This window comes from Oncorhynchus tshawytscha, linkage group LG06 (genome assembly GCF_018296145.1).
Source record: "Oncorhynchus tshawytscha isolate Ot180627B linkage group LG06, Otsh_v2.0, whole genome shotgun sequence".
Classification (NCBI taxonomy): Eukaryota; Metazoa; Chordata; class Actinopteri; order Salmoniformes; family Salmonidae; genus Oncorhynchus; species Oncorhynchus tshawytscha.
The window spans coordinates 11,718,169-11,745,969 of record NC_056434.1 but is presented as its reverse complement, the minus strand read 5'-3'; the positions used below and the strand labels follow the sequence as shown (position 1 = coordinate 11,745,969).

Genomic DNA, 27,801 nt, shown 5'->3' with positions numbered 1-27,801 from the left:
ATAGAGTCTATTGTCAACTGTCTGTCGAACTGCCTTACATTGTAATAAAATACACCCCTCCATACATTTAAGTTTCAGTAGCTAATGTTTTATAAAGATGATAGAACAGTTACAAAGAGACTAGTATTTAGCACTTTTTATTAAAACTTTAAATAAACATATCACAAACATGTCACTATACTGTATTTCAAGCCATACAACAGTGTCCAAGACAATTATATAATCAATTTCCTGTAGAGTTGTACTTTAACTCAATGTGAAAAATACTTTTGGGATATGAAAAATCTAAGTGTACATTACAACCAAACCTTTCAGATAATTATTCAAATATTAAAAATGAAAAGAAACAAAAAATCCTAATTAGATCATTATTTTATTCGTAACCAATTCTGCAAATTAACTGTGCAATGCATACTGCTGTGTCTATTTTACAGGTATTTCATTAGGCTTTAAATTGGGTTGCACCATATTCTCAAATGGAACTTTCTGAAATGTTACCTTTGAAGGGAGACTTTCCCTGATGCAAAGATGTTATGATTTATGACAGTGTTATTCAATTCCAGTCCTGGAATGCCAAAACATTTCAGTTTTTTGCTTCTACCTAGTAGTTAATTGCACTCACCTGGTGTCCCAAGTCTGAATTAGTCCCTGATTAGAAGGAGAGGATGAAAACCAGAAGCGTTTCAGCCCTCCAGGATCAGAGTTGAACAGCCTTGATATATGATGTTATGATCACAAAATCAATCTGAACATCATTCGTGACAGCAATCACTCAGGGGATCAATATGTGATTTGGCACAGATTTCATCCTAAACGTAATACTGAAAGGGATTGCAGCTTTATTGATGAATGATGAGCGATACGTAAACACTTTTCATGTTGTGTGTATCCCGAGACGGAATGGAGAGCATAATGCTGTTTCCTCCTCTTTTTGGCCCTACCACGAGGGATGAAGTTTTACAAAAGGAGTGAGAGAGACAGGGAAAGTTCCAGAAAAAAGTAGAGCATCAGTAGTCATCAGCTGTAAGAGAGAAACAGAAGATGGGATTACACACGGCTGAAACTGAACCAAGCCGATGAGGAAGAGGAGCATGCGATCCCATCCAATCATAGGAAGATCAGGAGGAGGAGCATGCGATCCCATCCAATCATAGGAAGATCAGGAAGAGGAGCGTGCGATCCCATCCAATCATAGGAAGATCAGGAAGAGGAGCGTGCGATCCCATCCAATCTTAGGAAGATCAGGAAGAGGAGCATGCGATCCCATCCAATCATAGGAAGATCAGGAAGAGGAGCGTGCGATCCCATCCAATCTTAGGAAGATCAGGAAGAGGAGCGTGCGATCCCATCCAATCTTAGGAAGATCAGGAGGAGGAGCATGCGATCCCATCCAATCTTAAGAAGATCAGGAGGAGGAGCATGCGATCCCATCCAATCATAGAAAGATCAGAAAACCAAATCAGGAAGTGGCATCATGCAGACATGTAGTGACAGTCAGATGGAAGATTGCTTACTTTCTATCGTTAGGATGCAGGTGCTGGCAGCGGTGCCTCTGCTGTTGACAGCTTTGCACATGTACTCTCCCTCGTCCTCTGGGAAGGTCTCTGGCAGGTAGAGGCAGAATGTCTCTCCTCTCTCTATGTACTGATAGTCTTCACAGTCTTGGAGCATCTCCCCCTCAAACCACCAGGTCACCTCCGGCTTGGGCTCCCCAGTGATCTTCACCGTGAACCGCACTGGCTCGGCATCCACTACCGATTGGTTCTTCAGGGGCTTCTTAAACCACGGAGCCCCCGACCTGGCGTGGTCCTCCTCATCCTCATAGGCTGCTGAGCTATTGATGATGCTTCCCTCTTCCTCCTCCTCATCTTCCCTTTTCTGACAAAGATATGACACATGATATCACATTTTTTATTTTTGGAAACCCTCCCTCCACTGAACTGTCATGCGTTTTTAGAATGTCATGCGAGTCAGGGACGTTTTCAACTGTTTAACAACGAGAAACCCGATGATTGAACCCGATGAAAGAGGGATTTACTTTTTGGAGAGCGGCGTCAATCTCTTGCTGTTCGAACTGCATCCTCTGAAGCTTCTGTTCGTCCACCCTCTTCTTCTCCTCCTCCTCTCTGGCTCTGGCCATTTGTTCAAACCGTGCGCGCATGTCCACCTTCTGTCTGAACGGAGCCTCCTCAGCCCCTTTCTCTGTGTCCTTTTTGCCTTCATCATCATCCTGAAAAAACAGCATAACATGATACAGACTGACGCGTTTGGAGTTCAAACGCGATTCTGAAGGATCATGCTAAAATATATACCTCCTGGATCCTCTCTTCTTCCCTCTCTTTGATTTCCTCATCTACAGCCTTTCTCTTTGCTCTCACATCCTCAATCTTCTTCTGGACCTCCTCGTCTTTCAACTGCTTGATCTTCTCAAACTTGGACTTGAGGTTCTTGGCCTGGATGGAGCCGGTCCTCTTGAGTTTCTTCAGCTCCTCATACTCCTTACTTACTGTATCAGAGCTCTCATTCACCACATCCTTAGGAGAGAAACACATATAGTGATAAGATTAGTTTTGAGGATACAGACAAAACAGAAGCATAGGCCTAATAATTTCAACACATAGGAAATTAGGCTGTATGCATCAAGTGTCTCAGAGTAAGAGTGCTGATCTAGGATCAGGTCAATGTTATCTTGTGATTATGGTATAAAAGGCTAAACTATTCCTAAATCAGCACTCCTACCCAGACATACTTTATAAATACAGTGGGGCAAAAAATTATTTAGTCAGCCGCAATTGTGCAAGTTCTCCCACTTAAAAAGATGAGAGAGGCCTGTAATTTTCATCAAAGGTACACTTCAACTATGACAGACAAAATTAGAAAAAAAATCCAGTTAAATTACATTGTAGGATTTTTTGTGAATTTATTTGCAAATTATGGTGGAAAATAAATATTTGGTCAATAACAAAAGTTTATCTCAATACTTTGTTATATACCCTTTGTTGGCAATGACAGAGGTCAAATGTTTTCTGTAAGTCTTCACAAGGTTTTCACACACTGTTGCTGGTATTTTGGCCCATTCCTCCATAATTTGCAAATAAAGTCATTAAAAATCCTACAATGTGATTTTCTGGATTTTTTTTCTCATTTTGTCTGACATAGTTGGAGTGTACCTATGATGAAAATTACAGGCCTCTCTCATCTTTTTAAGTGGGAGAACTTGCACAATTGGTGGCTGACTAAATACTTTTTTTGCCCCACTGTATGGCCCCTGGTTCTCCTCAACTTGTTATCAATCTCTACAGTTGGTAGTTCCATGCCAATATCCATAAGACTTCCCACGTGGGTCTTTAACAGCATTGTGAGACTGATACCATGTTGATGACTGACCTCTCCCATCTCTTGTCTGAGCTGTTCAAACTCCTGTTTCTCCTGCTCCATTTTCATCTTGCGCGCCGCCACTTTGCACCTCCTATCGGCTTCCTCCTTCTGCTTTAGCAGCTCTTCAAAGTTCATCTCCAGTTTTCCAGGGTGCAATGCTTCCTGGGAGTCGCTCTTGACCATTCCGTCCTCGTCCTCATCTAGCACCTACCGGCACACAAACACAGAGCATGGTGTCATTGACAATCTCACAATAAACCAATTAGAATCCAATCAAAGTTTGTTTGTCACATGCCCCAAATACAACAACCTTACAGTGAAATGCTTACTTACAAGCCCTTAACAAACAAAAATAAGAGTTAAGAAAATATTTACTAAATAAACTAAAGTAAAAATCATAAAAAAATGTACACAATAAAATAACAATAACAAGGCTATGTACAGGCGATATCAGTACCTGATCAATGTGAAGGGGTAGAAGTTAGTCGAGGTAATTGAGGTAATATGTCCATGTGCTGTAGGTAGGGGTAAAGTGACTATGCATAGATAATAAACAGTGAGTAGCAGCAGTGTAAAAAAGGGGGGGGGTCAGCGCAAATAGTCCTGGTAGCCATTTGATTAACTTTTCAGCAGTGTTCTGGTTTGGGGGTAGAAGCTTTTGGACCTAGACTTGTCGCTCCGGTACCGCTTGCCGTGCGGTAGCAGAGAGAACAGTCAATGACTAGGGTGGCTGGAGTCGTTGACAATTTTTAGTCCTCAATGCCATCGGATGAATCCCGGAACATACTGTATTCCAGTCTGTGCTAGCAAAACAGTCCTGTAGCTTAGCATTTGCGTCATCTGACAACTTCCATATTGAGCGAGTCACTGGTACTTCCTGCTTTAGTTTTTGCTTGTAAGCAGGAATCAGAGGATAGAATTATGGTCCGATTTTCCAAACGGAGGATGATGGAGAGCTTTGTATGCGTCTCTGTGTGTGGAGTAAAGTTGGTCTAGAGTTTTTTTCCCCTCTGGTTGTTTATGTGACATTCTGGTAGAAATGAGGTAAAACTGGTTTAAGTTTTCCTGTATTAAAGTCCCCAGCCACTGGGAGCTCCGCCTCTGGATGAGCATTTTCTTGTTTGATTATGATCTTATACAGCTCATTAGGTGTGGTGTTAGTGCCAGCAACAGTTTGTGATGGTAAATAGACAGCTACAAAAATATAGATGAAAACTCTCTTGGTAAATGGTGTGGTCTACAGATTATCATGAGGTACTCTACCTCAGGCAAGCAAAACCTAGATACATCATTAATATTAGATTTCTTGCACCAGCTGTTATTGACAAATAGACACACACCCCAGCCCTCGTCTTACCGAACATAGCTGTTCTGTCCTGCCGATGCTTAGAAACCCCAGCCAACTGTATATTTTACATATTTCCGCCATGTCTCAGTGAAACATAAGATATTACAGTTTTTAATGTCCCGTTGGTAGGAAAGTCTCGAACGGAGCTCATCCAGTTTATTGTCCAATGATTGCACTTTGGCCAACAGGACAGATGGTAGAGGCGGGTTACCCACTTGCCGACGAATTCTCACAAGGCACATGGATCAGTGTCCCCTGTATCGGCGTCTCCTCTTCTTGCGAATGACGGGGATTTGGGCCTGTTCTGGAATCCTTTGAATCTGACTCGTTAAATAAAACATCTTCATCCAGTTTGAGGTGAGTAATCACTATTCTGATATCCAGAAGCTCTTTTTGGTCATAAGAGACGGTGGCAGAAACATTATGTCCAAATTAATTTACAAACAACTAGAAAAAGCATCTATCCCCTCTAGCACCAACATCACAATCTTTAATCCTAAATCGATCATTGCATCATATCAGCTTCCAATAACAAATTAACACACCACCTAAACCCTCCCACAATGAAACACAAACAATGAAGTACCGGATGAAAAGCAAAGATAAAGCAACATAATCACATTGAACAGAAAAGCTACTGCACCAAATTACATTGAATTTCTCATCAGATGATCCTGTAAAAAGCTTTTGAATGACATGAATATCTTTAACTCATTCTATAATAATAAGGTAGATGTAATGGTCATTGGTGGAAGAAGGTGAGGACCAAAGCGCAGCATGGTAAGTGTTCATATCTTTTTATTTATTTTTTACCCCTTTTTCTCCCCAATTTCTTGGTATCCAATTGATGTAGTTGATCATCAATTGATCCAATTGATGTAGTTGTCTCATCGCTACAACTCCCGTACGGGCTCGGGAGAGACGAAGGTTGAAAGTCATGTGTCCTCCGATACACAACCCAACCAGCCGTACTGCTTCTTAACACAGCGCGCATCCAACCCGGAAGCCAGCCGCACCAATGTGTCGGAGGGTACACCGTGCACCTGGCAACCTTGGTTAGCGCGCACTGCGCCCGGCCCGCCACAGGAGTCGCTGGTGCGCAATGAGACAAGGACATCCCTACCTAATTGTGCGTTGCCCCACGGACCTCCCGGTCGCGGCCGGTTGCGACAGAGCCTGGGCACGAACCCAGGGACTCTGATGGCACAGCTGGCGCTGCAGTACAGCGCCCTTAACCACTGCGCCACCCGGGAGGTCGTGTTCATGTCTTTTAATTAAGTAATAGAACACTGAACAAAACAATAAACGACCAACGAACAGTCCCGTAAGGTGAATGACAAAAAACACTAAACAGGAAAATAATCACCCACAACTCAAAAGTGAAACCAGGCTACCTAAATATGGTTCTCAATCAGGGACAACAATAAACAGCTGCCTCTGATTGAGAACCATATCAGGCCAAACACAGAAATCCCAAAACATAGAAAAAGGAACATAGACAACCCACCCAACTCACACCCTGACCATACTAAAACAAATACATAATAAAAGAGCTAAGGTCAGAACGTGACAGTAGAAGCCTTTCATTGTCCTTGTAGAATCAGGTAGAATCAGAGTCAGAATAAGCAGGACACACATGATAAAGAGCCATCCATTCACAACCTTGTATTTACAGTAAGAACTTACAGTATTAGCATTTCATGGCAATCACTATTATTTCTTCTTAGTCAGTGGACAAATACAATTGTCATTTGAAAGCGAAAATATCTCGATATGAAGTCTTAGATTTTTCTAGATCCAGGGAGCTCTTTAAGGAGATCATTTTGAAGGTAGGAACAGCAATTGCAAGTGTACCATTTGAGTTTGAACAGTAACGTTACATCATCATGTATGATTAATCCATGTCCAATTAGAGTCCAATTATAGATTGAGTTCCTATACTAAATACAGCCTAACTCAAATGTTAATATTGCCGTTAGTTTTCGGTAGATTGAAGAAACATTGGTCACACTTTAAATCAACCATAACAGTAACACTTCAAGTGTTGTTCAATATATAGGTCGTGACAGGCAAGTCATAACTCTGTCATTCTAGTTGACATTAGAGTTTATTTTAAAAAAAGGTCAAGTTTTGTATTGACACTTTAAGATGCGCTTATGACACTGTTATATGTGCTTCGTGAAATAAACTTAATTCATATAAAAAATAAATAATAGTGGGCTCCCGAGTGGGGCAGCGGTCTAAGGCACTACAGACTTTGGTTCGATCCCGGGCTGTATCACAAATAGCCGTGATCGTGAGTCCCATAGGACGGTGCACAATTGACCCAGCATCGTCCTGGTTAGGGGAGGGTTTGGCCGGGGTGGCTTTACTTGGCTCATCGCACTCTAGCGACTCCTTGTGGAGAACCGGGTGCCTGCAGGCTGACCTTGGTCATCAAGTGAACAGTGTTTCCTCCGACACATTTGTGTGGCTGGCTTCCGGGTTAAGAAGGGCAGGTGTTAAGAAGCACGGTTTGGCGGGTCATGTTTCGGGGGACGCATAACTCGACCTTCATCTTCCGAGCACGTTGGGGAGTGCTAACGATAAGACACGATTGGAATTGGGGATAGAAAGGGGGTAAAATCCCCCCCCCCCAAAAATGATACACAAAATAAATTATAGTAATAAATTAAAGAACAACTCTTCAAGTGTTAACACTATAACTTCTTAACTTATGAAAGGATAATGAAGTATTCAAAAGCACTTCATAAAGCCTACATATAGACATCATGAAACATTACTCACTATGGCTCTATTCATGATGAGTAATAAAAATAATTTCAATCTTTTCACATGCTTCTTCTGAACTTAGCCTACTTCAGTCGACGTGTTAGCGCAGGGCTTCATTTGCTACATGCTGGTGCTGCCTGCAGAGGTATGTTCATAGAGATCCTATAATTCACAAATGTATTGTTTTATACGATAGTTATACCATATTTGATCCACTTCTAAAATGAACGTTTCCCTGACCAAGATGGCAGATTTTTTTGTCATGTTGCTAGGATACCAAATTACACTAGTAAATTGTAGGATCTCTATGGTTATGTTACCCAGTCCTACCATATTCTTGCGGGCTTCTGCGAAGAGCCTCTTCTCCTCCTCCAGCCTCCTCTTGGCCTCCTCCTCCGCTTTCTTCTCCTCCGCCTCTCTCCTCTGACGCTCCTTGTCCTCGAAGCTGACACACAGCTTCCCTGGCTTGCTGCCCTCCAGGTTCAGCATGGCCATCAACACCTCGTCATCGTCATCCACTATCTGGAGAAGGAGGACAACGACAAGAGAACTCAAACTAGTGTCTGACATCTCGGGGCTCTAAATATTAAACATAAAAAAGGAGCTGTAAAGACAGTGATTATATTGATGGTCCCAGATCTGTTTGTGCTGGACGTTTGGCATAGGAGCTGGCAAGACAGCCCAAACAGATATGGGGCAAGGCGAAGTGACCATCACATCACACTCACTGACCATGCTTTTCCTGGCCTCGGCGAAAGCCTTCCTCTCCTCTTCCATTCGTCTCTTGTATTCAACCTCTGCTGCTTTGCGTTCATTCTCTACCCTCTGTTTCTCAAGCTCCTCGAAGCTCAACCTCAGTTTACCAGGCTGGATGACGTCTCTCTCGCCTTGAGCTCCTTGTGAGTCCTCCTCATCTTCTCCCTGCAAGTACATAGAGTTCCAAAGTCACACCAGGCCCAAGGCTAGGGAAATACAGTGGCTTGCGAAAGTATTCAACCCTTTGGCATTTTTCCTATTTTGTTGCCTTACAACCTGGAATTAAAATATATTTTTTTAGGTTTGTATCATTTGATTTACACAACATTCCTACCACTTTGAAGATGCAAAATATTTTTTATTGTGAAACAAACAAGAAATAAGACAAAAAAACAGAAAACTTGAGCGTGCATAACTATTCACACCCCCAAAGTCAATACTTTGTAGAGCCACCTTTTGCAGCAATTACAGCTGCAAGTCTCTTGGGGTATGTCTCTATAAGCTTGGCAAATCTAGCCACTGGGATTTTTGCCCATTCTTCAAGGCAAAACTGCTCAAGCTCCTTCAAGTTGGATGGGTTCTTCTGGAGTACAGCAATCTTTAAGTCATACCACAGATTCTCAATTGGATTGAGGTCTGGGCTTTGACTAGGCCATTCTAAGACATTTAAATGTTTCCCCTTAAACCACTCAAGTGTTGCTTTAGCAGTATGCTTAGGGTCATTGTCCTGCTGGAAGGTGAACCTCCGTCCCAGATTAAATCTCTGGAAAACAAGCAGGTTTCCCTAAAGAATTTCCCTATATTTAGCACCATCCATCATTCCTTCAAATCTGACCAGTTTCCCAGTCACTGCCGATGAAAAACATCCCCACAGCATGATGCTGCCACCACCATGCTTCACTGCAGGGATGGTGTTCTCAGGGTGATGAGAGGTGTTGGGTTTGCGCCAGACATAGCATTTTCCTTGATGGTCAAAAAGCTCAATTTTAGTCTCATCTGACCAGAGTACCTTCTTCCATATGTTTGGGGAGTCTCCACTGTGGAGCTTTGCAGCTCCTTCCGGGTTATCTTTGATCTCTTTTTGCCTCTCTGATTAATGCCCTCCTTGCCTGGTCCGTGAGTTTTGGTGAGCGGCCCTCTCTTGGCAGATTTGTTGTGTTGCCATATTCTTTCAATTGTTTTACAATGGATTTAATGGTGCTCCTGATCTGTACTTCTCCACAACTTTGTCCCTGACCTGTTTGGAGAACTCCTTGGTCTTCATGGTGCCGCTTGCATGGTGGTGCCCCTTACTTAGTGGTGTTGCCTTTCAGAACAGGTGTATATATACTGAGATCATGTGACAAATCATGTGACACTTAGATTGCACACAGGTGGACTTTATTTAACTAATTATGTGACTTCCAAAGGTAATTGGTTGGACCAGATCTTATTTAGGGGTTTCAAAGCAAAAGGGTGAATACATATGCACAAACCACTTTTCGTTTTTAAATTTTTAAAACATTTTTGAAACCAGTTCTTTTTTTCATTTCACTTCACCAATTTGGACTATTTTGTGTATGTCCATTACATGAAATCCAAATAAAAATCCATTTAAATTACAGGTTATAATGCAACAAAATAGGAAAAACGCCAAGGGGGAAGAATACTTTTGCAAAGCACTGGATAGCTCAGGTGGTTAGAACACAGTAATAAAAACAACTACAACCACAACCACCACAATAACAACAACAACAACAACCACAATTACAACACAGGTTCAATCCCCAAAGGAGATTCAGAACCCTAATGAAGGAGTTGACTAAATAACCTTTAGAACTATTGTTACGTCCTGTCCATAGAGAGCCTTTATTTTCTATGGTGGAGTAGGTCAGGGCGTGACTGGTGGGTTAGTCTGGTTTATATTTTCTATGTGGGGTTCTAGGTTGTTTTTTCTATGTTGGGGTTTTGGTATGATTCCCAATTAGAGGCAGCTGGCTATCGTTGTCTCTAATTGGGGATCATACTTAAGTAGCATTTTTTCAACCTGTGGGTTATGGGATATTGTTTATGTTTTGAGTTATTGCATGTAGCATCTCGGTAGTCACGGTTTGTTGTTAGTTTATTGTTTATTTTATTTTTTGTCTTTGCTAAGTTTCACTTTCTTTAATAATTATGTGGAACTCTACATACATCTACATGCGCCTTGGTCCGACCATTATTCCAACGAACGTGACAACTATACTATACACATTATGAAAGTTCTGACAGATGTGTATAGTTACAGTACACTTTTCAGAAAGGGGACATGTGGTGCATAGTTTTAATTAAGGACGGTATGCAATGTTTATGATACTATTTTAACCTGAATAACTACATTCCTATAACTAAACTCATCCTCTCACTGTCATCTGAGTTTATTTTCAGCAAACTTAACATGTGTAAATATTTGTATGAACAAGATTCTACAACTGAGACATAAACTGAACAAGTATCACAGACATGTGACTAACAGAAATTTAATAATGTGTCCCTGAACTAAGTGGGTGTCAAAATCAAAAGTAACAGTCAGTTTCTGGTGTGGCCACCAGCTGCATTAATTACTGCAGTGCATCTCCTCCTCATGGACTACACCAGATTTGCCAGTTCTTGCTGTGAGATGTTACCCCACTCTTCCACCAAGGCACCTGCAAGTTCCCGGACATTTCTGGGGGGAATGGCCCTAGCCCTCACCCTCCGATCCAACCCTCCGATCCTCCCAGACGTGCTCAATTGGATTGAGATCCGGGCTCTTCACTGGACATGGCAGAACACTGACATTCCTGTCTTGCAGGAAATCATGCACAGAACGAGCAGTATGGCTAGTGGCGTTGTCATGCTGGAGGGTCATGTCAGGATGAGCCAGCAGAAAGGGTACCACATGAGGGAGGAGGATATCTTCCCTGTAAAACACAGCATTGAGATTCCCTGCAGGTGTTGGCAGCGATCGGTTGAAAAGCATGTATTTAGTTTTACTTGCATTTATGAGCAGATGGAGGTCATGGAAGGAGAGTTGTACTGCATTGAAGCTCGTCTGGAGGTTAGTTAACACAGTGTCCAAAGAAGGTCCAGAAGTACAGAATGGTGTTGTCTGCGTAGAGGTGGATCAGAGACTCACCAGCAGCAAGAGTGACATCATTGATGTATACAGAGAAAAGAGTCGGTCCGAGAATTGAACCCTGTGGCACCCCCATAGAGACTGCCAGAGGTCCAGACAACAGGCCCTCCGATTTGACACACTGAACTCTGTCTGAGAAGTAGTTGGTGAACCAGGCGAGGCAGTCATTTGAGAAACCAAGGCTGTTAAGTCTGCCGATAACGCTCATTCCTTTGACGATAAATGCAAATCCGACCATCACCCCTGATGAGACAAAACCGCGACTCACCAGTGAAGAGCACTTTTTGCCAGTCTTGTCTGGTCCAGTGATGGTGGGTTTGTGTCCATAGGTGACGTTTGTTGACGGTGATGTCTGGTGAGGACCTGCCATACAACAGGCCTACAAGCCCTCAGTCCAGCCTCTCTCAGCCTGTTGCGGACATTCTGAGCACTGATTGAGGGATTATGCGTTCCTGGTGTAACTCGGCAGTTGTTATTGCCATCCTGTACCTGTCCCGCAGGTGTGATGTTCAGATGTACAGATCCTGTGCAGGTGTTGTTACACGTGGTCTGCCACTGTGAGGACGATCAGCTGTCCATCCTGTCTCCCTGTAACTCTGTCTTAGGCGCCTACCGTCTGTAAGCTGTTAGTGTCTTAACGACCATTCCACTGGTGCATGTTCATTAATTGTTTATGGTTCATTGAACAAGCATGAGAAACAGTGTTTAAACCCTTTACAATGAAGATATGCGTAGTTATTTGGATATTTACTAATTATCTTTGAAACACAGGTTCCAGAAAAGGTGACGTTTCTTTTTTTGCTGAGTTTCCATTACACCACAACATTCAAGCTCTGACAGATACATTTTTTAAAAGTATTATCAAAGACAGCACAAGTCAACTTCAAAAGCACAAGAGGAAAGCACTGAATGGAAGGGTTTGCGAAGGGAATGTGCAGGGTTGACACGGAATGCCACTGCTAATTTACCTCCAAGGTTGATCTAGCACTGAAATACTGTATCTCAGCTCTCACAAGGAAAGAACAGGACATTGAAATGTGATGTGCTAATAAGTGAATAAGATATTTTATCAGATCAGTCACCATTTCCAACTTGGCCTCCTCAAAGGCTTTCTTCTCGTCCTGCAGACGTCGTTTAGCCTCCCTCTCTGCCTGCTTTCTCAGGCATTCCTGCCTCTCCTTCTCAGCCTCCTCAAATGTCATTTTTAGCTTCCCAGGAGTCACCTGCTCCTTCTCTGTGGGCTGTTCCTCGTCCTCATCCTGGTATTGACACAATCAGTCTACATCAGAGACCATGATATCCACATGAAGTATTGACACAGACAGAATATAATAGCTTTCATGAAATATTAGATTTTCCTAGAAACACCTATGCTCAATCTACACCTAGACTACCATGAAGTATTGACACAGATATAATGGCTTTCCTGAAATATTGAATTTCTAGAAACAGCTATGCTGCCAGTCCTGCCGAAGCCTATGGGAGAGGTTCTCCTCAGCTCACCTGGACGACCGAGCTCCGCTTGGCCTCGCGGAAGGAGAGCCTGTTCTCGTTGTAGCGCTTCTTCTTCTCCTCCTCTGTCCTCTTCTTCTGCTCTTCCTCGCGGTTCTTCTCCAGGTCCTCAAAGTTCATCTTGATCCTGCCTGGAGGTCGTGACAGCTTTGCCGGCACCACACGGACCAGGATGGTGTCATCTCCCTCCTGACATAAATGGACAAAAGCCATTGTTAGAAGAGTAAATTACAATAACATAAGATACGATAAGACAAGACAGTACTTCATTTAGCACATCAAACATCAACAAAACAAACCATTTCCTGGTCTGTGAACTTTACAAATGCTAAAGTGGTCGTGTTTATTCAAGTAATGGACTAAACCTATGTTATACATTATGAAATTATTAGTTGATACCTCTCAAATAAAAAATAAAATCCCCACAAACAAAATACACACACACACGCACGCACACACAGAAGATAGGCCTCGAAGGAGAACGTTCTTTTGGTAATGGCCAACATTTGCAGTAGACCTGTCAGTGAACGTCAGCCCTAAGATAGGAGAGTCTAATTCGGTCAGCTAGCTAGGAAGCAGGGGCTAATTTAGACAGTCAGTGGTGTGGGAAACATTTACCAGTCACATGCTGTCTATACCCGGCAGTGTCTGTGACTCAAGCAGCAGCAGTAGAACTCATTAGCCCAGTTGTTTCTATCCCACTCAGTCAGTACTGGCTCCGAATGAAGCTACCTCCCAGGCTCAATAAACCAGGAAGAATTCCCCAAGTTTTCACTAACTTTTACAGTATAGGTACATGCAGTAGGTTGCAGTGAAAGGAGACAATGAAGAGATGGGTTTATCCAGCTTTCATCATGTTCAAGAGACAAATGACTCCAATTCAGTGGAGTAGAACTAATAACAACACTGTGTGAACAGTAAGCACTGAATATAAACAGACAATATCCATGCAGCCTGTCCATCCACAGCCAAACCAAATGTATTTCCACAAAAAGGAAACCCTTTCAATAGGCTTTGTCAGAGTAACTATATTGGAACATCTCTGTAATTGCCCTGTGCCAAGATAGAAAGTACATTCAGTACCACTCTTCCTTTAATTTAATTACATTAGAATTAGTCTAGTAGTACTAAGTACTATGTAATTCCCTATCTAGTACAAGGTCATTAACATATTCATTAGAGTGATCCTGAAATGGCACGCAAAGGTTAGCAGGTGCCACAGGTGTATTAGCAGGTGTATTTCAATTGAATTTGAAATAATAACATTAATGTTTTCTATTGTATACTTGAAATTTGCACTATAAATTTGAACAAATTTGAAATGTCAAAAAATGTGTTATTACTTGTAACCATCCAGTACCTTGTTGTATCTAGGTCAACCTCGATTTGGTAATGAAGAACTGGCTTCAATCTAGTTTGGTTATGGCTACAACTACATCTAGCCTAGCATTAGACTCGTCTTCCAGGCTTCACTCACGTCATACCGAAGGTGAGATGAAAGCCCGTGGCAGAGACTAGCCTAGCTTTAATGCACAGCGCTGGATGCTTTGATGCTTTAAACATTTAATGTGTTAATGCACAGCGCTGAATGCTTCTTAAGCAGCCAGCCTATTTCAGTTTATGGCACATTCTAAGGCCTGTATCTGAAGAAGGCTGTGTGATGACACATCTGAAGATTTATATGATATACACTACCTATTAAAAGTTTTAGAACACCTACTCGTTCAAGGGTTTTCTTTATTTTGACCATTTCTACATTGTAGAATAATAGTGAAGACATCAAAACTATAAATGTGTTAAAGAAATCAAAATATATTTTATATTTGAAATTCGTCAAATAGCCTCCCATTGCCTTGATGACAGCTTTGCACGCACTTGGCATTCTCTCAACCAGCTTCACCTGGAATGCTTTTCCAACAGTCTTGAAGGAGTTCCCACAAATGCTGAGAACTTGTTGGCTGTATTTCCGTCAATCTGCGGTCCGACTCATCCCAAACCATCTCAATTTGGTTGAGGTCGGGGGATTGTGGAGGCCAGGTCATCTGATGCAGCACTCCATCACTCTCCTTCTTGGTCAAAAAGCCCTTACACAGCCTGGAGGTGTGTTTTGGGTCATTGACCTGTTGAAAAACAAATGATAGTCCCACTAAGCCAAACCAGATGGGAGGGCGCATCTCTGCAGAATGCTGTGGTAGCCATGCTGGTTAAATCACAGACAGTGTCACCAGCAAAGCACCCCCACACCATAATACCTCCTCCTCCATGCTTCACGGTGGGAAATACACATGTGGAGATTATCCGTTCACCCACACCGTGTCTCACAAAGATACAGCGGTTGGAACCAAAGATATCAAATTTGGACTCCAGACCAAAGGACACATTTCCATTGGTCTGATGTCCATTGCTCGTGTTTCTTGGCCCAAGCATGTCATTTCTTATTGGTGTCCTTTAGTAGTGATTTCTTTGCAGCATTTCGACCATGAAGGTCTGATTCACACAGTCTCCTCTGAACAGTTGATGTTGAGATGTGTCTGTTACTTGAACTCTGTGAAGCATTTACTTGGGCTGCAATTTCTGAGGCTGGTAACTCTAATGAACTTATCCTCTGCAGCAGAGGTAACTGTGGGTCTTCCATTCCTGTGGCGGTCCACATGAGAGCCAGTTTCATCATAGCACTTGATAGTAATGATGGACTGTCATTTCTGGTTGCTTATTTGAGCTGTTCTTGCCATAATATAGACTTGCTCTTTTACCAAATAGGGCTATCTTCTGTATACCCCCCTACCTTGTCACAACACAACTGATTGGCTCAAACACATTAAGAAGGAAATAAATTATTTTAAGAAGGCACACCTGTTAATTTAAATGCATTCCAGGTGACTACCTCATGAAGCTGGTTGAGAGAATGCCAAGAGTGTGCTAAGCTGTCATCAAGGCAAAGGGTGGCTACTCTGAAGAATCTCAAATATAAAAAAATTTTTTAAATTAAACAATTTTTGGGTTAATACATGATTCCATATGTGTTATTTAATAGTTTTGATGTCTTCACTATTATTCTACAATGTAGAAAATAGTAATAGTAAAAATTAAGAAAACCCTTGAATGAGTTGGTGTTCTAAAACCTTTGACCGGTACTGTATCTCTGATAGTATATACTGTATCAGACACGATATGTGCTCTCAGAGCTGCAATGGATTGCAGCACCACTCAAGTCCTTTGCAGCAACTGTTAGCCTTTCAAACGGCACTTAAAATACATCATCCAGGTGGCAGTTGAGGATTACCTGACTGATTACACAGAGGTGGAGGCCAGTCCCTCATCGGGGGCAGCGATTGAGCAATCCAGCCCTGATGTACCGCTTCCCTTATAGGCTACATTACAGTTTACCTTTGGCCCAACGAAGGATTCCCGCAAGCTTACCTCTGCGGCTTTCTTGGCCAGCTCCTTCTGCATCTTCGCTTTCTCCATGATGTCCTGGGCGGCGCGCTTCTTCCTCTCCTCCTCCATCCGCTTCCTCTCCTCCTCTTGTCTCTGCTTCTCCATCTCGGCAAACTTCCCCTTCACACTGCCTGTAGAGTGTAGACCCCACATGTTGATGATGAGACCACAGTACAAACACCAGGGTCGTGTTCATTAGGCCCGCAACGTTTTACCACAGTTTGCAATGGACATGATAATGAGCGTTAATTATTGGTTAGGTCCAGGTAGTCTCACCCTGTTTCAGTCTGTTTCCTTCCATTTGTTGCCTAATGAATACAACCCAATGGGTGAGATGAGGATAAGGACAGCACCCTCCTCCTCAGCCCTCTCCCAGCCCACCTGCCCCCCATTTCCTACCTGTGATCTTGGGGACGTAGGATTTCTCTACCTTGGCCGGCTTCACCTCCTCCTCCTCATCACTGGAGGCGAGTAGTTCTTTTATCTGTGGTGGATCAGAGGGAGAGCGTTGCTGAGAGGTTACCGGTTTATCTGGGATCATCTGCTCTGCACGCTAGCCACCTCAGGAGCCATGCTGGGCCCAGAAAGTACTCAAGGCCCTAATCTGGTAAAATAGCACGAGCATGTGACCCACAGGGAGGCCTCTGATTGGATCATGCGGTTGTGACATAGGGGGAGATCAACACTTAGGCATCCAGTCTCTAAGAGTTAGCTACTACAGTACAGGGCATTTTCTTCTCTCCTCCTGAGTATCACGGTGTTCCACCCTTGTATCAGACGTTGCTTGTTTTACTGTAATGTGTCCTGTGATACAGCTTTTAATAAAGGACAACATGCGTAAAATAGAAAATGTATTTAGTATGTTCTGAATTATCCCCATGTTTTGGGTATAAGTTTGCCCTAAATTGACATAAGCACAAACCAAGCACATCTATAACATAATTGTTAAGATATTTCAATAGAACGCTGAGATTTTTTGTGCAAAGTGATATGATGCTGATATGAGTTTTCCAGTACACCCACACTGCTGTTGTTGAGGCTCGTGCTCCATGCCATGCAGGTCACAGTTAGTTGGGGTTAACTCTCTCGGTGTTTGACCTCCGACCTGTTGCTTCCTGCGGTTGTATTCTCTCTCCTTGACGTACTGCTCCTTCCTTTTCTGGTGCTCCTCTAGGCTCCTCCTACTGTTGCGCTCCTCCCTGGCCTTCTGCATGGCCTCAAACTTGTTCTTCACGTCAGCCTTACCGATCTGGGGCACGTAGCTCCTGGCCACCGGCTTTTTGGAGCGCAGAAGTCTCTGGAGTAAGACGAAAATACAAGAAATGAATTGTAAAGGTTCATATATAGGAGTGTGGTTCTCAGATCTAAAAGAGACGTTTTGAATAGTATTATTTAGCTGAACGTTACAGAAACATTATGAAAGATCTACAGACCGTCAATCCTAACACAAGGATAGGCAACTTTGATGGGGGTGGGGGCCACAAAGAACCTGAACTCATCATGAGGGGCCGCAGTTGCTAGCAGGTCTGCGTACCCAAATTCTTACCCACACATGTAGTCAGAGCCGGCCCTAGCCTTTTGGGGGCCCGCAGCCGGCCAGTTACCCATCCCTGCCCTAGTGTGGTTGACTCAGCAATGTGCTACACTTCAGATTGACTCTTTTGAATGGTAAATCTATCCAGAAGCAAAGTACATATCACATATATCCATTTCACCTGTTGATAGAAAGATGAACACCCAGGGCCGTGCCTCACCTTTTGTTTCAGTGCCACCTCAGATACGTTCTGTGACTGGTCCTTCTCTTCTTTCTCTGACTCATCGTTCATGTCATGTGCCACTCCATTTTGTGCCACATCGTTCTTGTCCTTCCTGGATCTTGAACTTTGCCTTGCCTTGTCCCTAACTGTATAATTTTCTTTGTGCTCCACATCATTCCTGTCGTGTGCCTCATCTTCTTCCTCCTCCTCTTCCTCGGGCTCTGTGCGAACCTCATCCTCTTCGGTGTGAACTTCCTCATTGTCGCTGTGCGCCTCATTCTTTTCTTGTGCCTCATCATGTTCGTCATGGGACACATCGTTATTTTTGTATGCCTCATTGTCTTTGTGTGCCAAATCATGCTTGTCGTGTTCCACATCGTCCTCTTTGTGTGCCACATGGCCATGCAACTCGTTCATGTTGTCGTTGTTCTCTTTATCACTCATTTTGTGTGCTTCATCACACATATCATGTGCCACATCAGTCATGTCGTGTGCGACATCAGCAATATTTTGTGCTACCTCAGTCATGTTCACGCCACGCTGACAAATTAACAGAGCCCTCTTCAAATGTTACCTGTCAAAAAAATAAAAACACCATTATGGTATGGTACAATAACAACAAACATCTTTCTCTTCACATAATCATGTATTATTCATAATTTATTATTCATAATCAGACCCTTTCCCTTTCCCACATTTTTTAAATGTTACAGCCATATTCTTAGATGTATTCATCTACACACAATAATACCCTATCATGACAAAGTGAGAAAAAAAAACATAAATAACTTATTTACATAAGTATTCAGACCCTTTGCTATGACACTCAAAATTGAGCTCAGGTGCATCCTGTTTCCATTGATCATCCTTGAGATGTTTCTACAACTTGATTGGAGTCCACCTGTGGTCAATTCAATTGATTGGACATGATTTGGAAAGGCACACACCTGTCTGTATAAGGTCCCACAGTTGACAGTACATGTCAGATCATAAACCAAGCCATCAGGTCGAAGGAATTGTCCATAGAGCTTTGAGACAGGATTGTGTCGAGGCACAGATCTGGGGAAGGGTACCAAAACATTTCTGCAGCTTTGAAGGTCCCCAAGAACACAATGGCCTCCATCATTCTTAAATGAAAGAAGTTTGGAACCACTAAGACTCTTCTTAGAGCTGGCCAACCCGGCCAAACTGAGCAACCGGAGAAGGGTCTTGGTCAGGGAGGTGACCAAGAACCCAATGGTCACTCTGACAGACATCTAGAGTTCCTCTGTGGAGATGGGATAACCTTCCAGAAGGACAACCATCTCTGCAGCACTTCACCAATCAGGCCTTTATGGTAGAGTGGCCAGATGGAAGCCATTTCTCAGTAAAAGGCACATAACAGCCCGCTTGGAGTTTTCCAAATGCCCCCTAAAGAACTCTCAGACCATGAGAAACAAGATGATCTGATCTGATGAAACCAAGATTGAACTCTTTGGCCTGAATGCCAAGCGTCACATCTGGAGGAAACCTGGCACCATCACTATGGTGAAGCAGGGTGGTGGCAGCATCATGCTGTGGCAATGTTTTTCAGCAGCTGGGAGACTAGTCAGGATCAAGGCATGATTGAACGGAGCAAAGTACAGAGAGATCCTTGATGAAAACCTGCTCCAGAGCGCTCAGGACCTCAGCCAAGACAACGCAGGAGTGGCTTCGGGACAAGTCTCTGAATGGCCTTGAGTGGCCCAGCCAGAGCCTGGGCTTGAACCCGATCGAACATCTCTGGAGAGACCTGAAAATAGCTGTGCAGCGACGCTCCCCATTCAACCTGGCAGAACTTGAGAGGATCTGCAGAGAAGAATGGGAGAAACTCCCCAAATACAGGTGTGCCAAGCCCAAGAAGACTCGAGGCTGTAATCGCTGCCAAAGATGATTCAACAAAGTACTGAGTAAAGGGTCTAAATATTTATGTAAATGTATTATTTTCTAAATGCTTTATATACACTTTTCGAATGAGATGTAAATCACGTTCTTGCCTTCTCAAGTTATACCATTTTCATTTCCTTGAATCATTTTTGTCCGAAACATCAACTTCTAAGGCTGCTCCCCCACTAGATAGCACCGCTACCTCATACTCTGCTTCAAAACTCAATAGGACAGACAGTGGCTTCTCAGTTTCACCATGCTCGGGACCGGGTCTGTGTCGCACCAAACGGCGGGCGTCACAGACACAGGGAATCTTTTCGTTACTCCACCACAACACTTAACGTCACGGTCTGAATACTTATGTGATATTTCATTTTTTTAATGTTGTATAAATTAGCAAACATTTCTAAAAACCTGTTTTTGATTTGTCATTATGGGGTACTGTTTGTAGATTGATGAGGGGGGAAATGATTTAGTCCATTTTAGAATAAGGCTGTAACTTAAACAAAATGTGGAAAAAGTCAAGAGGTCTGAATACTTTACAAATGCACTGTATATCCCTTCAAAATGTTTATGAGGCTCCCCTGCCCCATCATGAAACATACTGTAAAGAAAAACACTAGCAAAATGTAGTCTCATTCACCTCGGTTTTCCTCAAAGACGGGCAACATAATGGTGAAATATTTCTCCCAATGATGAACTTCAGATTGAGTTTATTGAATGCCCTATACCAAATGCAAAACTAGGACAACAATTTTACCAGTAAATATTATGTCGTGCCCTTTCTGAAGTCTGGTGTGGTAAATAGCTAGCCTATACATGTATGGACTTCAATAATGTGTGTAACTTTTAATATCTGTTTCACTACACTCTTAAAAAAAGGGTTCCAAAAAGTTTCTACCAACAACCATTTTGATCTGAAGAACCCTTTTTGGAAGACAAGAGTTTTTTTGTAAGGCAAAGGGTTCTACCTTTAACCTTTAACATCCTAAGAACTGTTTATGGAATACAGGGTTCTTTGATGATTCTTTGGAAGGCAAGAAGGATTCTTTGGAAGGCAAGAAGGGTTCTATATAAAACCAACTATAATATTTCCCAGGATGCTCTATTGCATGGAGATTTTCAGAATTGTTTGTTTTATGGTAATCTCTGTGCTTTTGCATGTACATTGATTGGTTGATTAGTTTTATGCTACAGGAAGGTTAAAAAATATACAGTTTGTAAAAAATAATCCAATCTATTAGTAATTTGATTTATTGGACCTGTTACTGAGATGGTTTTTCCAGTTTAGATGATTGAGGTAGTCTCAGTATTCAATCTTCTCTATCCTGGTAGTCATGCAGAATGCAAGTTACAGGTGATTAACATTTCCACTTGTTGGATATCCTAACTCTGGCCGGATTCCAGTGGGAATTACACGTCACTTTGCAAGCCAGCATAATGTGATTTGCAGGCCTAATGTGACCTGTCAACCAGGATCTTCTCTAACACCACTGTCTTAGGGTATAACTAGGCCCTCAAAGAAAGTCCTTATGACGTATATAATCTATTGTCATAAATAATAACATTTTAAAGGCTAATAAAGCTGGGGGAACCATTCATAGCAGTTCTAGGAATAATCTTTAGATGATAAAATGGTTATTGGTAGGACCCTTCGTAGACGGTTATAAGCAGAACCTTTCATATCGGGTTCTAGGCAGAACTACACTGAATAAAAATACAAACGGAGCATGTAAAGTGTTGGCCCATGTTTCATGAGCTGAAAAAAAAATCCCAGAAATGTTCCACTTTGTCACGTCCTGACCATAGAAAGCCTTTATTTTCTATGGTGGAGTAGGTCAGGGTGTGACTGGGGGGGTGTTCTAGATTATTATTTCTCTGTGTAGTCTAGTTTTTAGATATCTATGTTGGCCTGGTATGGTTCCCAATCAGAGGCAGCTATCTATCGTTGTATCTGATTGGGGATCATATTTAGGTAGCCTTTTCCCACCTGTTGTTTGTGGGATCTTGTTTTTGTATTGTTGCTTTTGAGCCCTACAAGGCTGTATGTTCGTTTGTTTGTTTCTCTTTATTGTTTTTGTTGCTGGTTCACATTCTATAAATTATGATGAACCCAAATCATGCTGTGCCTTGGTCTACCCATTTCGACGAGCATTACACACTTGCACAAATTTTCACACTTATTTCTCTCAAATTTTGTGCACAAATATGTTTACATCCCTGTTAGTGAGCATTTGTCCTTAGCTAAAATAATCAATCCACCTGACAAGTGTGGTGAATCAAGAAGCTAATTAAACAGCATGATTCCACAGGTGCTGGGGATAATAAAAGGTCACTTTAAAATGTAAATTTTTTCCACACAACACAAGTATTTATGTCTGCAACAAAGCCATTTTGTTGGTGAAAATTCATTCTGATTCGCTGGGCCTGACTCCCCAGTGGGTGGGCCTGGCTTTCAAGTGGGTGGGCCTATGCCCTCCAAGGACCACCCATGGCTGCAACCCTGCCAAGTCATGTAAAATCCATAGACTAGGGCCTACTGAATTTATTTCATTTGACTGATTTCCTTCTATGAACTATAACTCTGTAAATTCTTTGAAATTGTTGCATATTGAGTTTATATTTTTATTCATTATATATCAGGGGATCTTTGAAGAACCATCCATAGAGGGTTCTAGAAAGGGTTCTACCCAGCACCAAAAAGGGTTCCGCTATGGGGACAAACTTAAGAGTGTACCCTACATATATTTATACTGTACAGCAAACAAAGTGTACTGTGAAGCACTTTGTGATAACTGCTGCAAAATAGCTCTATAAAATACATGCGATTGATCGATACCCTACAGAATATCACATGATGAATACATATTTTTTGCAGAGCAGCTGGAGTTTTGCGGGTGTCTGTTTGGGGAGGCAGGCACCTCATGGCTGCTGCAGTTTGGGGAAGGAAAGGGGTGCTCGTCCTCCACCTCCTCCCCTCAGTATGCTGAGCCACAGCACATTATGCAGGGCCAGGACACTAAGTATAGCCCGCTTGTGTGTCCAGACCATGTGTTCATGGCTATTTCTGATGAGTGGTATGCGGTTGGACAGAGGGTCGGTAGCCACATGTCACCCAACAGACCCTTGACAAAACATAAGACTTAGTACCAGCCTTTGTACCAGACTTAGTAACGCACATATTACCAGCCTTAGTACCACACTTAGTACCAGCCTTAGTACCAGCCTTAGTACCACACTTAGTACCAGATTTATTACCAGCCTTTGTACCACACTTAGTACCAGCCTTCGTACCAGCCTTAGTACCACACTTAGTACCACACTTAGTACCACACTTAGTACCAGCCTTAGTACCAGCCTTAGTACCAGCCCTAGTACCAGCCCTAATACCAGCCTTAGTACCAGCCTTAGTACCACACTTATTACCAGCCTTCGTACCAGACTTAGTAACAGACTCAGTAACAGACTCAGTAACAGACTCAGTACCAGACTTAGTACTAGACTTAGTACATGACTTAGTACAAGACAATCGGACGAGCAAGAGATAATTTGGCCATAGAGTCATCAGACACTAGAAAGGTTACTGTTTATCAGTGTGTTAGAAATGTAAGCTAAATGTAGAATGTATTATCATCAATTCACTTGGTAATGATACTGAAGTAAACAGTCAGGGAGGTTTGGGGTTAACACGTGCTTAATAAAAAGAGACAGGCCATCAAATAACATTTGATTGATTTCATTGATTCATGGATTGAAAACTTGAAGGGTAGACCTAAATGTACCAAATGTTGATTTGTTGATCAACAGGCCTACTTAATTAACAGTGTATAGTTAGACTTTGAGTTAAATCAATCTCACATTACACACCAGATGAACAGCTGCGTTGGCACATATCACAGCAATTACTTTGATTGCGACAACTACTATGATGTTGATGGTGTGGATTACCAGTCTGAAGGTTGAGAACAGAGAGAGTAACAGGTAATTAACTTGATTTTACCAAAATATGAATAACTCAAGACTACTTTCTAAGAGGTTATCTCGACTGGCTATGTTTCCCTCTGTCCATTTAATCATTAGACTGGGTTCAGAACGTCTGTCACAGCTGTGGAGCTGGTTAACAGACTGCACTGCCCTCTTCAATCCAGCTGTGATAACCAGGCATGATAATAAAGTCTATAATTCATATCAATTAAATTAATATACCCTTTTTATCACAACATTGTGTCTGTGCAAATCACAAATGGACAAAATGGTACAATTTGGGGAAACAGTAAGCAAACACAATGTCCAAGTCACCATCTCTCTACAAAGAAGTTGTAGGCCGTTGCCAAAATATAATATAATTTCATGCATTTTTATAATACACTGTTAAAAAAAAATTTTTTAGGGCAACTGAGCTGCCACCAACTTGAAGGAGACAAAACTTGAAAAACATCATCCTGGGATGTTTTGAAACGTTACATGGTGCAACACCTTGCCAGGGACTAGGAACACTAACAGAAAAGGTTGAAAACCCTATTTTGGTGTTTCGAGTCCAATTTAGTGCAGAATTGGTGCAGTTTCCTCTCTCTTAAACTTCCAAACAGCATTCTGATGATTTGAATCCTGTCACGTGCAGAATTAAATCCTTTTGCTTGGTGTCTTAAAGTTTAACATTGTTTTATGCTTTTGCTATTATATACCACTTCAGCAGGCACTGTCAAGCACAGTGTTTGTTTGAACCACCAGCAGTAACTACAGGTTCAACTGAAAGAAGTAAAGATTCAGCACTAGTGTTTTCCATTGCCAAGCATGAATGTGGAAATGGATGTTGTCCTCATTGAACTTCATTTGTCTGATGGTTTTGATATGCGTTCATCATGATCTATTACACCTCACGGCACAACAAGCTTAATACTAATATACGGAGAAACATACTTTTCTTTCTTCAAACGTGCATACAACACCGTTGAAGAGATTAAAACCAGACTTCCAATGAGTTCAGTCACTCAATTGTCTCTCTCTTTGGTTATCCTCATGAAAGATACATTTTGAGCAACATATTAAGTTGGATTTACCTTATTTTAGGGTGTACTAAGTTAACATATGGAATTGTTTTAAGAATGCATTGTTTAGCTTTTTCATTTTCAATGTTAGGATTCCTTCAGGTATAGAAAAAAATGATATTGAATTTGGCCTTTACTACTATAGCCCATAGAAACGCATTGAACAACACATTTATAAATGGCAAAAAAAGGATTCTGAAGAAGGCCATTGAAGGCCGAAATGTCAATCCTTTAAACTTATCTAATAAAACTAAGAATGTTGAATGGTGAGCGAGCGTTGTGCCTCTTCAGTCAAATAAGACAGTCAAAAAATGAATCACAATGAATAAGGTTTTGACGTGTATTTCCTATATCTAGGAGATATAAGAAAACTCAGGAAATATTTTTGTTGTTTTGGACACATATTTAACCCCTTATTTTTGTTGGCACAATCCATTAGTTTGTCTGGGTTACCTTCAGATGAGTCTGATGTGAGGGTGGTAGAGTAAAACGGAGAACACCGTCGTGTTCGTGAGAGTCTCCTTTTTCCATAATAATTTGTAGGCCAAACCGTTCAAAAGCTACAAACGTATTCGTTAGAAGACTGATTTTTGCGATGTCTCATGGTCTCACGGCCACCTCCCACCGTAAATGCGGAAGGACGACATAGGATGTGGTGGATTGATATATGATAGCTCTAGTTTAAACTGAGATTTTGATGGGATTTTTTGTATTATGATAGTTATGAAATGACAGAGGGGAAACAGATAGTGGGAGAAACAGTGGGAGTGAAAGAAACAGATTGAAGGGTTGGAGTTGGGATTTTAACCCCGGTCATTGGTGAGGAGGGCTGACCTGAACTGGGTGCGTTACCGCTAGAGAAAGGGCTCTGCATGACTTGCATACATTTTTATTAAGTATATGTTGGTTATTTTTCTTGTCAATTTCAGTTCACTCCAGTATTGTTTTTTTTTACAGTGTGGCTGTGTGGTTGAGTTGGCAAACTTTTACGAAATGTACTGCCTCATAGGCCCTTACCATCAATCAATATTCAGGCTATAAATCAAATCAAATCAAATGTATTTATATAGCCCTTCGTACATCAGCTGATATCTCAAAGTGCTGGACAGAAACCCAGCCTAAAACCCCAAACAGCAAGCAATGCAGGTGTAGAAGCACCTTATAAACCATTTGCTTTTCTAAACGATTGACTGTATAAGAAACATAAGTTTTGTGTTTTGATGCTGCCTTTTACATGCACTGAAACGTCTTAAAAACAAGAATGTTCAGGTTGAAATGCATCTTCTGCATTCAACCCTACCCCTCTGAGCCAGAGAGGTGTGGGGAGCTGCCTTAATCGCCTTAATCAACATCCACAACAGAAGTTGTGTGGGGTTAAGTGCCTTGCTCAAAAGGCAGAACAGCAGATTTGAACACCTTGCCGGCTCAGGGATTTCAACCAGAAACCTTTTGGTTACTGGCCTAACACGCTTAACCGCTGGGATACCTGCCGCCCTCAACAACCACATTGGGTGTTTCAGAGTACTACATTTCTGTTTTAAAACACATTCTGTGTACTTAAACACTTCCATTAGGTTTACCTTCAAACATCCTCCAAACATCAGATATCAGCTTAGGTGCCTTCATTTTTATGGTTTCAATACACAATTATGAATTTTGGAGACTTTCTATTTTTACAGTGTATTGTTTAAGCACTTCAATATGGTATATTAACTTAAGTATCCTACTGTATCAATTATGACCTTTATAGGTTGGTAAAAAATCATCTAAATGTATTAATTACCCTAAATATGATCTACAGGCTATTGCATTACCCTGATATATTTACACTCATAAATACTTTTCTTGAGCGCACAATTCATGCAAGGATTTGTGTAGATTAACTTGAACTGCTATATCATGTTAACCAATACATTTAGGCCTGGCAAGTCAAATCCTATTTTTGGTTAATAGTACACTCAGCTGCCACTAAATACCATGATAAGCTGCTAGAATAATCTGTGAATATAAAAAAATAAAAATAAAAATGTCTTTGTTTGATGTTTGCTCATGTTTGCCCCTTTACGCTGGAGTAAACCAAACTATCATCATCTTTTATTTTACAGCTAAATAAAACAGCTGAATGGCAAAGCAAAGTCAACTAGGCCTGACTGAAATATATCACTTTTCAATTTTGCTTAGTCTTCTGAATAGCATTATGTTCTCCTTCACGTTACAAATCTCAATTTCCAGATCAACCATTGAGGGGCAAAATGTAAACTCTCCCCAACAGGTGAATTTTAACATCCACATAACACACATTATCTTAAATTAAAGTTTTGCAGGAAAATTTTTACCTGTTTCAGTGTAATATCCTCCTTATTTTATGACTTTTCTGTGCAGATAGTGTAATGTAATGTCAAGTATAGAAAACCCAATTTGTCAAAGCACGGAGATGCCTGCGCCGCGTTCACGACTAAAAGTTGAATGGGTGAGGTTACGTATCCGCAACCAGCTTTCATGAAAGTACCGCTACTTTGGCTGTCAGCCGCATTCCGCGCGCGCCAGCTTCAGCTGTCGCCTCAAAAACGCATGCTCCTTCCTGTTCGCCCAACACAGATACAGCTGCAGCTCTCTGCCATTAACGCAGACCGTGTTTTATCTGTCAAATTATATTCCCTGCCTTTGGAACAATTATTTTGTGAGTAAATGTATACATTTTAATAAACTGTTTAACCTACCTTTCATTGGCTTGTTTTATTTTTTGCAATA

At 41.8% G+C, this 27,801-nt stretch overlaps 1 protein-coding gene across 3 annotated transcripts; it reads right to left on the bottom strand.

Moving 5' to 3' along the window:
- Positions 1 to 121: 121 nt before the first annotated feature.
- On the bottom strand, positions 122 to 27,530 carry LOC112246692 (nexilin-like). 3 transcript variants are annotated; one of them, XM_024415180.1, is made up of 14 exons: positions 27,387 to 27,530; positions 18,095 to 18,671; positions 17,446 to 17,637; positions 16,740 to 16,824; positions 16,323 to 16,471; positions 12,894 to 13,091; positions 12,473 to 12,649; positions 8,231 to 8,419; positions 7,829 to 8,020; positions 3,388 to 3,585; positions 2,313 to 2,534; positions 2,039 to 2,230; positions 1,515 to 1,878; positions 122 to 1,021 (listed from the first exon to the last, which is right to left on the bottom strand). In XM_024415180.1, exons 2-14 carry the CDS (start codon positions 18,623 to 18,625, stop codon positions 1,008 to 1,010), a joined length of 2,703 nt encoding a protein of 900 aa, XP_024270948.1. In that variant the 5' UTR covers positions 18,626 to 18,671; positions 27,387 to 27,530; the 3' UTR covers positions 122 to 1,007. The 3 variants fall into 3 exon arrangements, with proteins under 3 accessions (XP_024270948.1, XP_024270947.1, XP_024270949.1); XM_024415179.2 differs by lacking the exon at positions 122 to 1,021 and having other exon boundaries at positions 1,030 to 1,878; XM_024415181.2 differs by lacking the exons at positions 122 to 1,021; positions 12,473 to 12,649 and having other exon boundaries at positions 1,030 to 1,878.
- Positions 27,531 to 27,801: the final 271 nt, after the last annotated feature.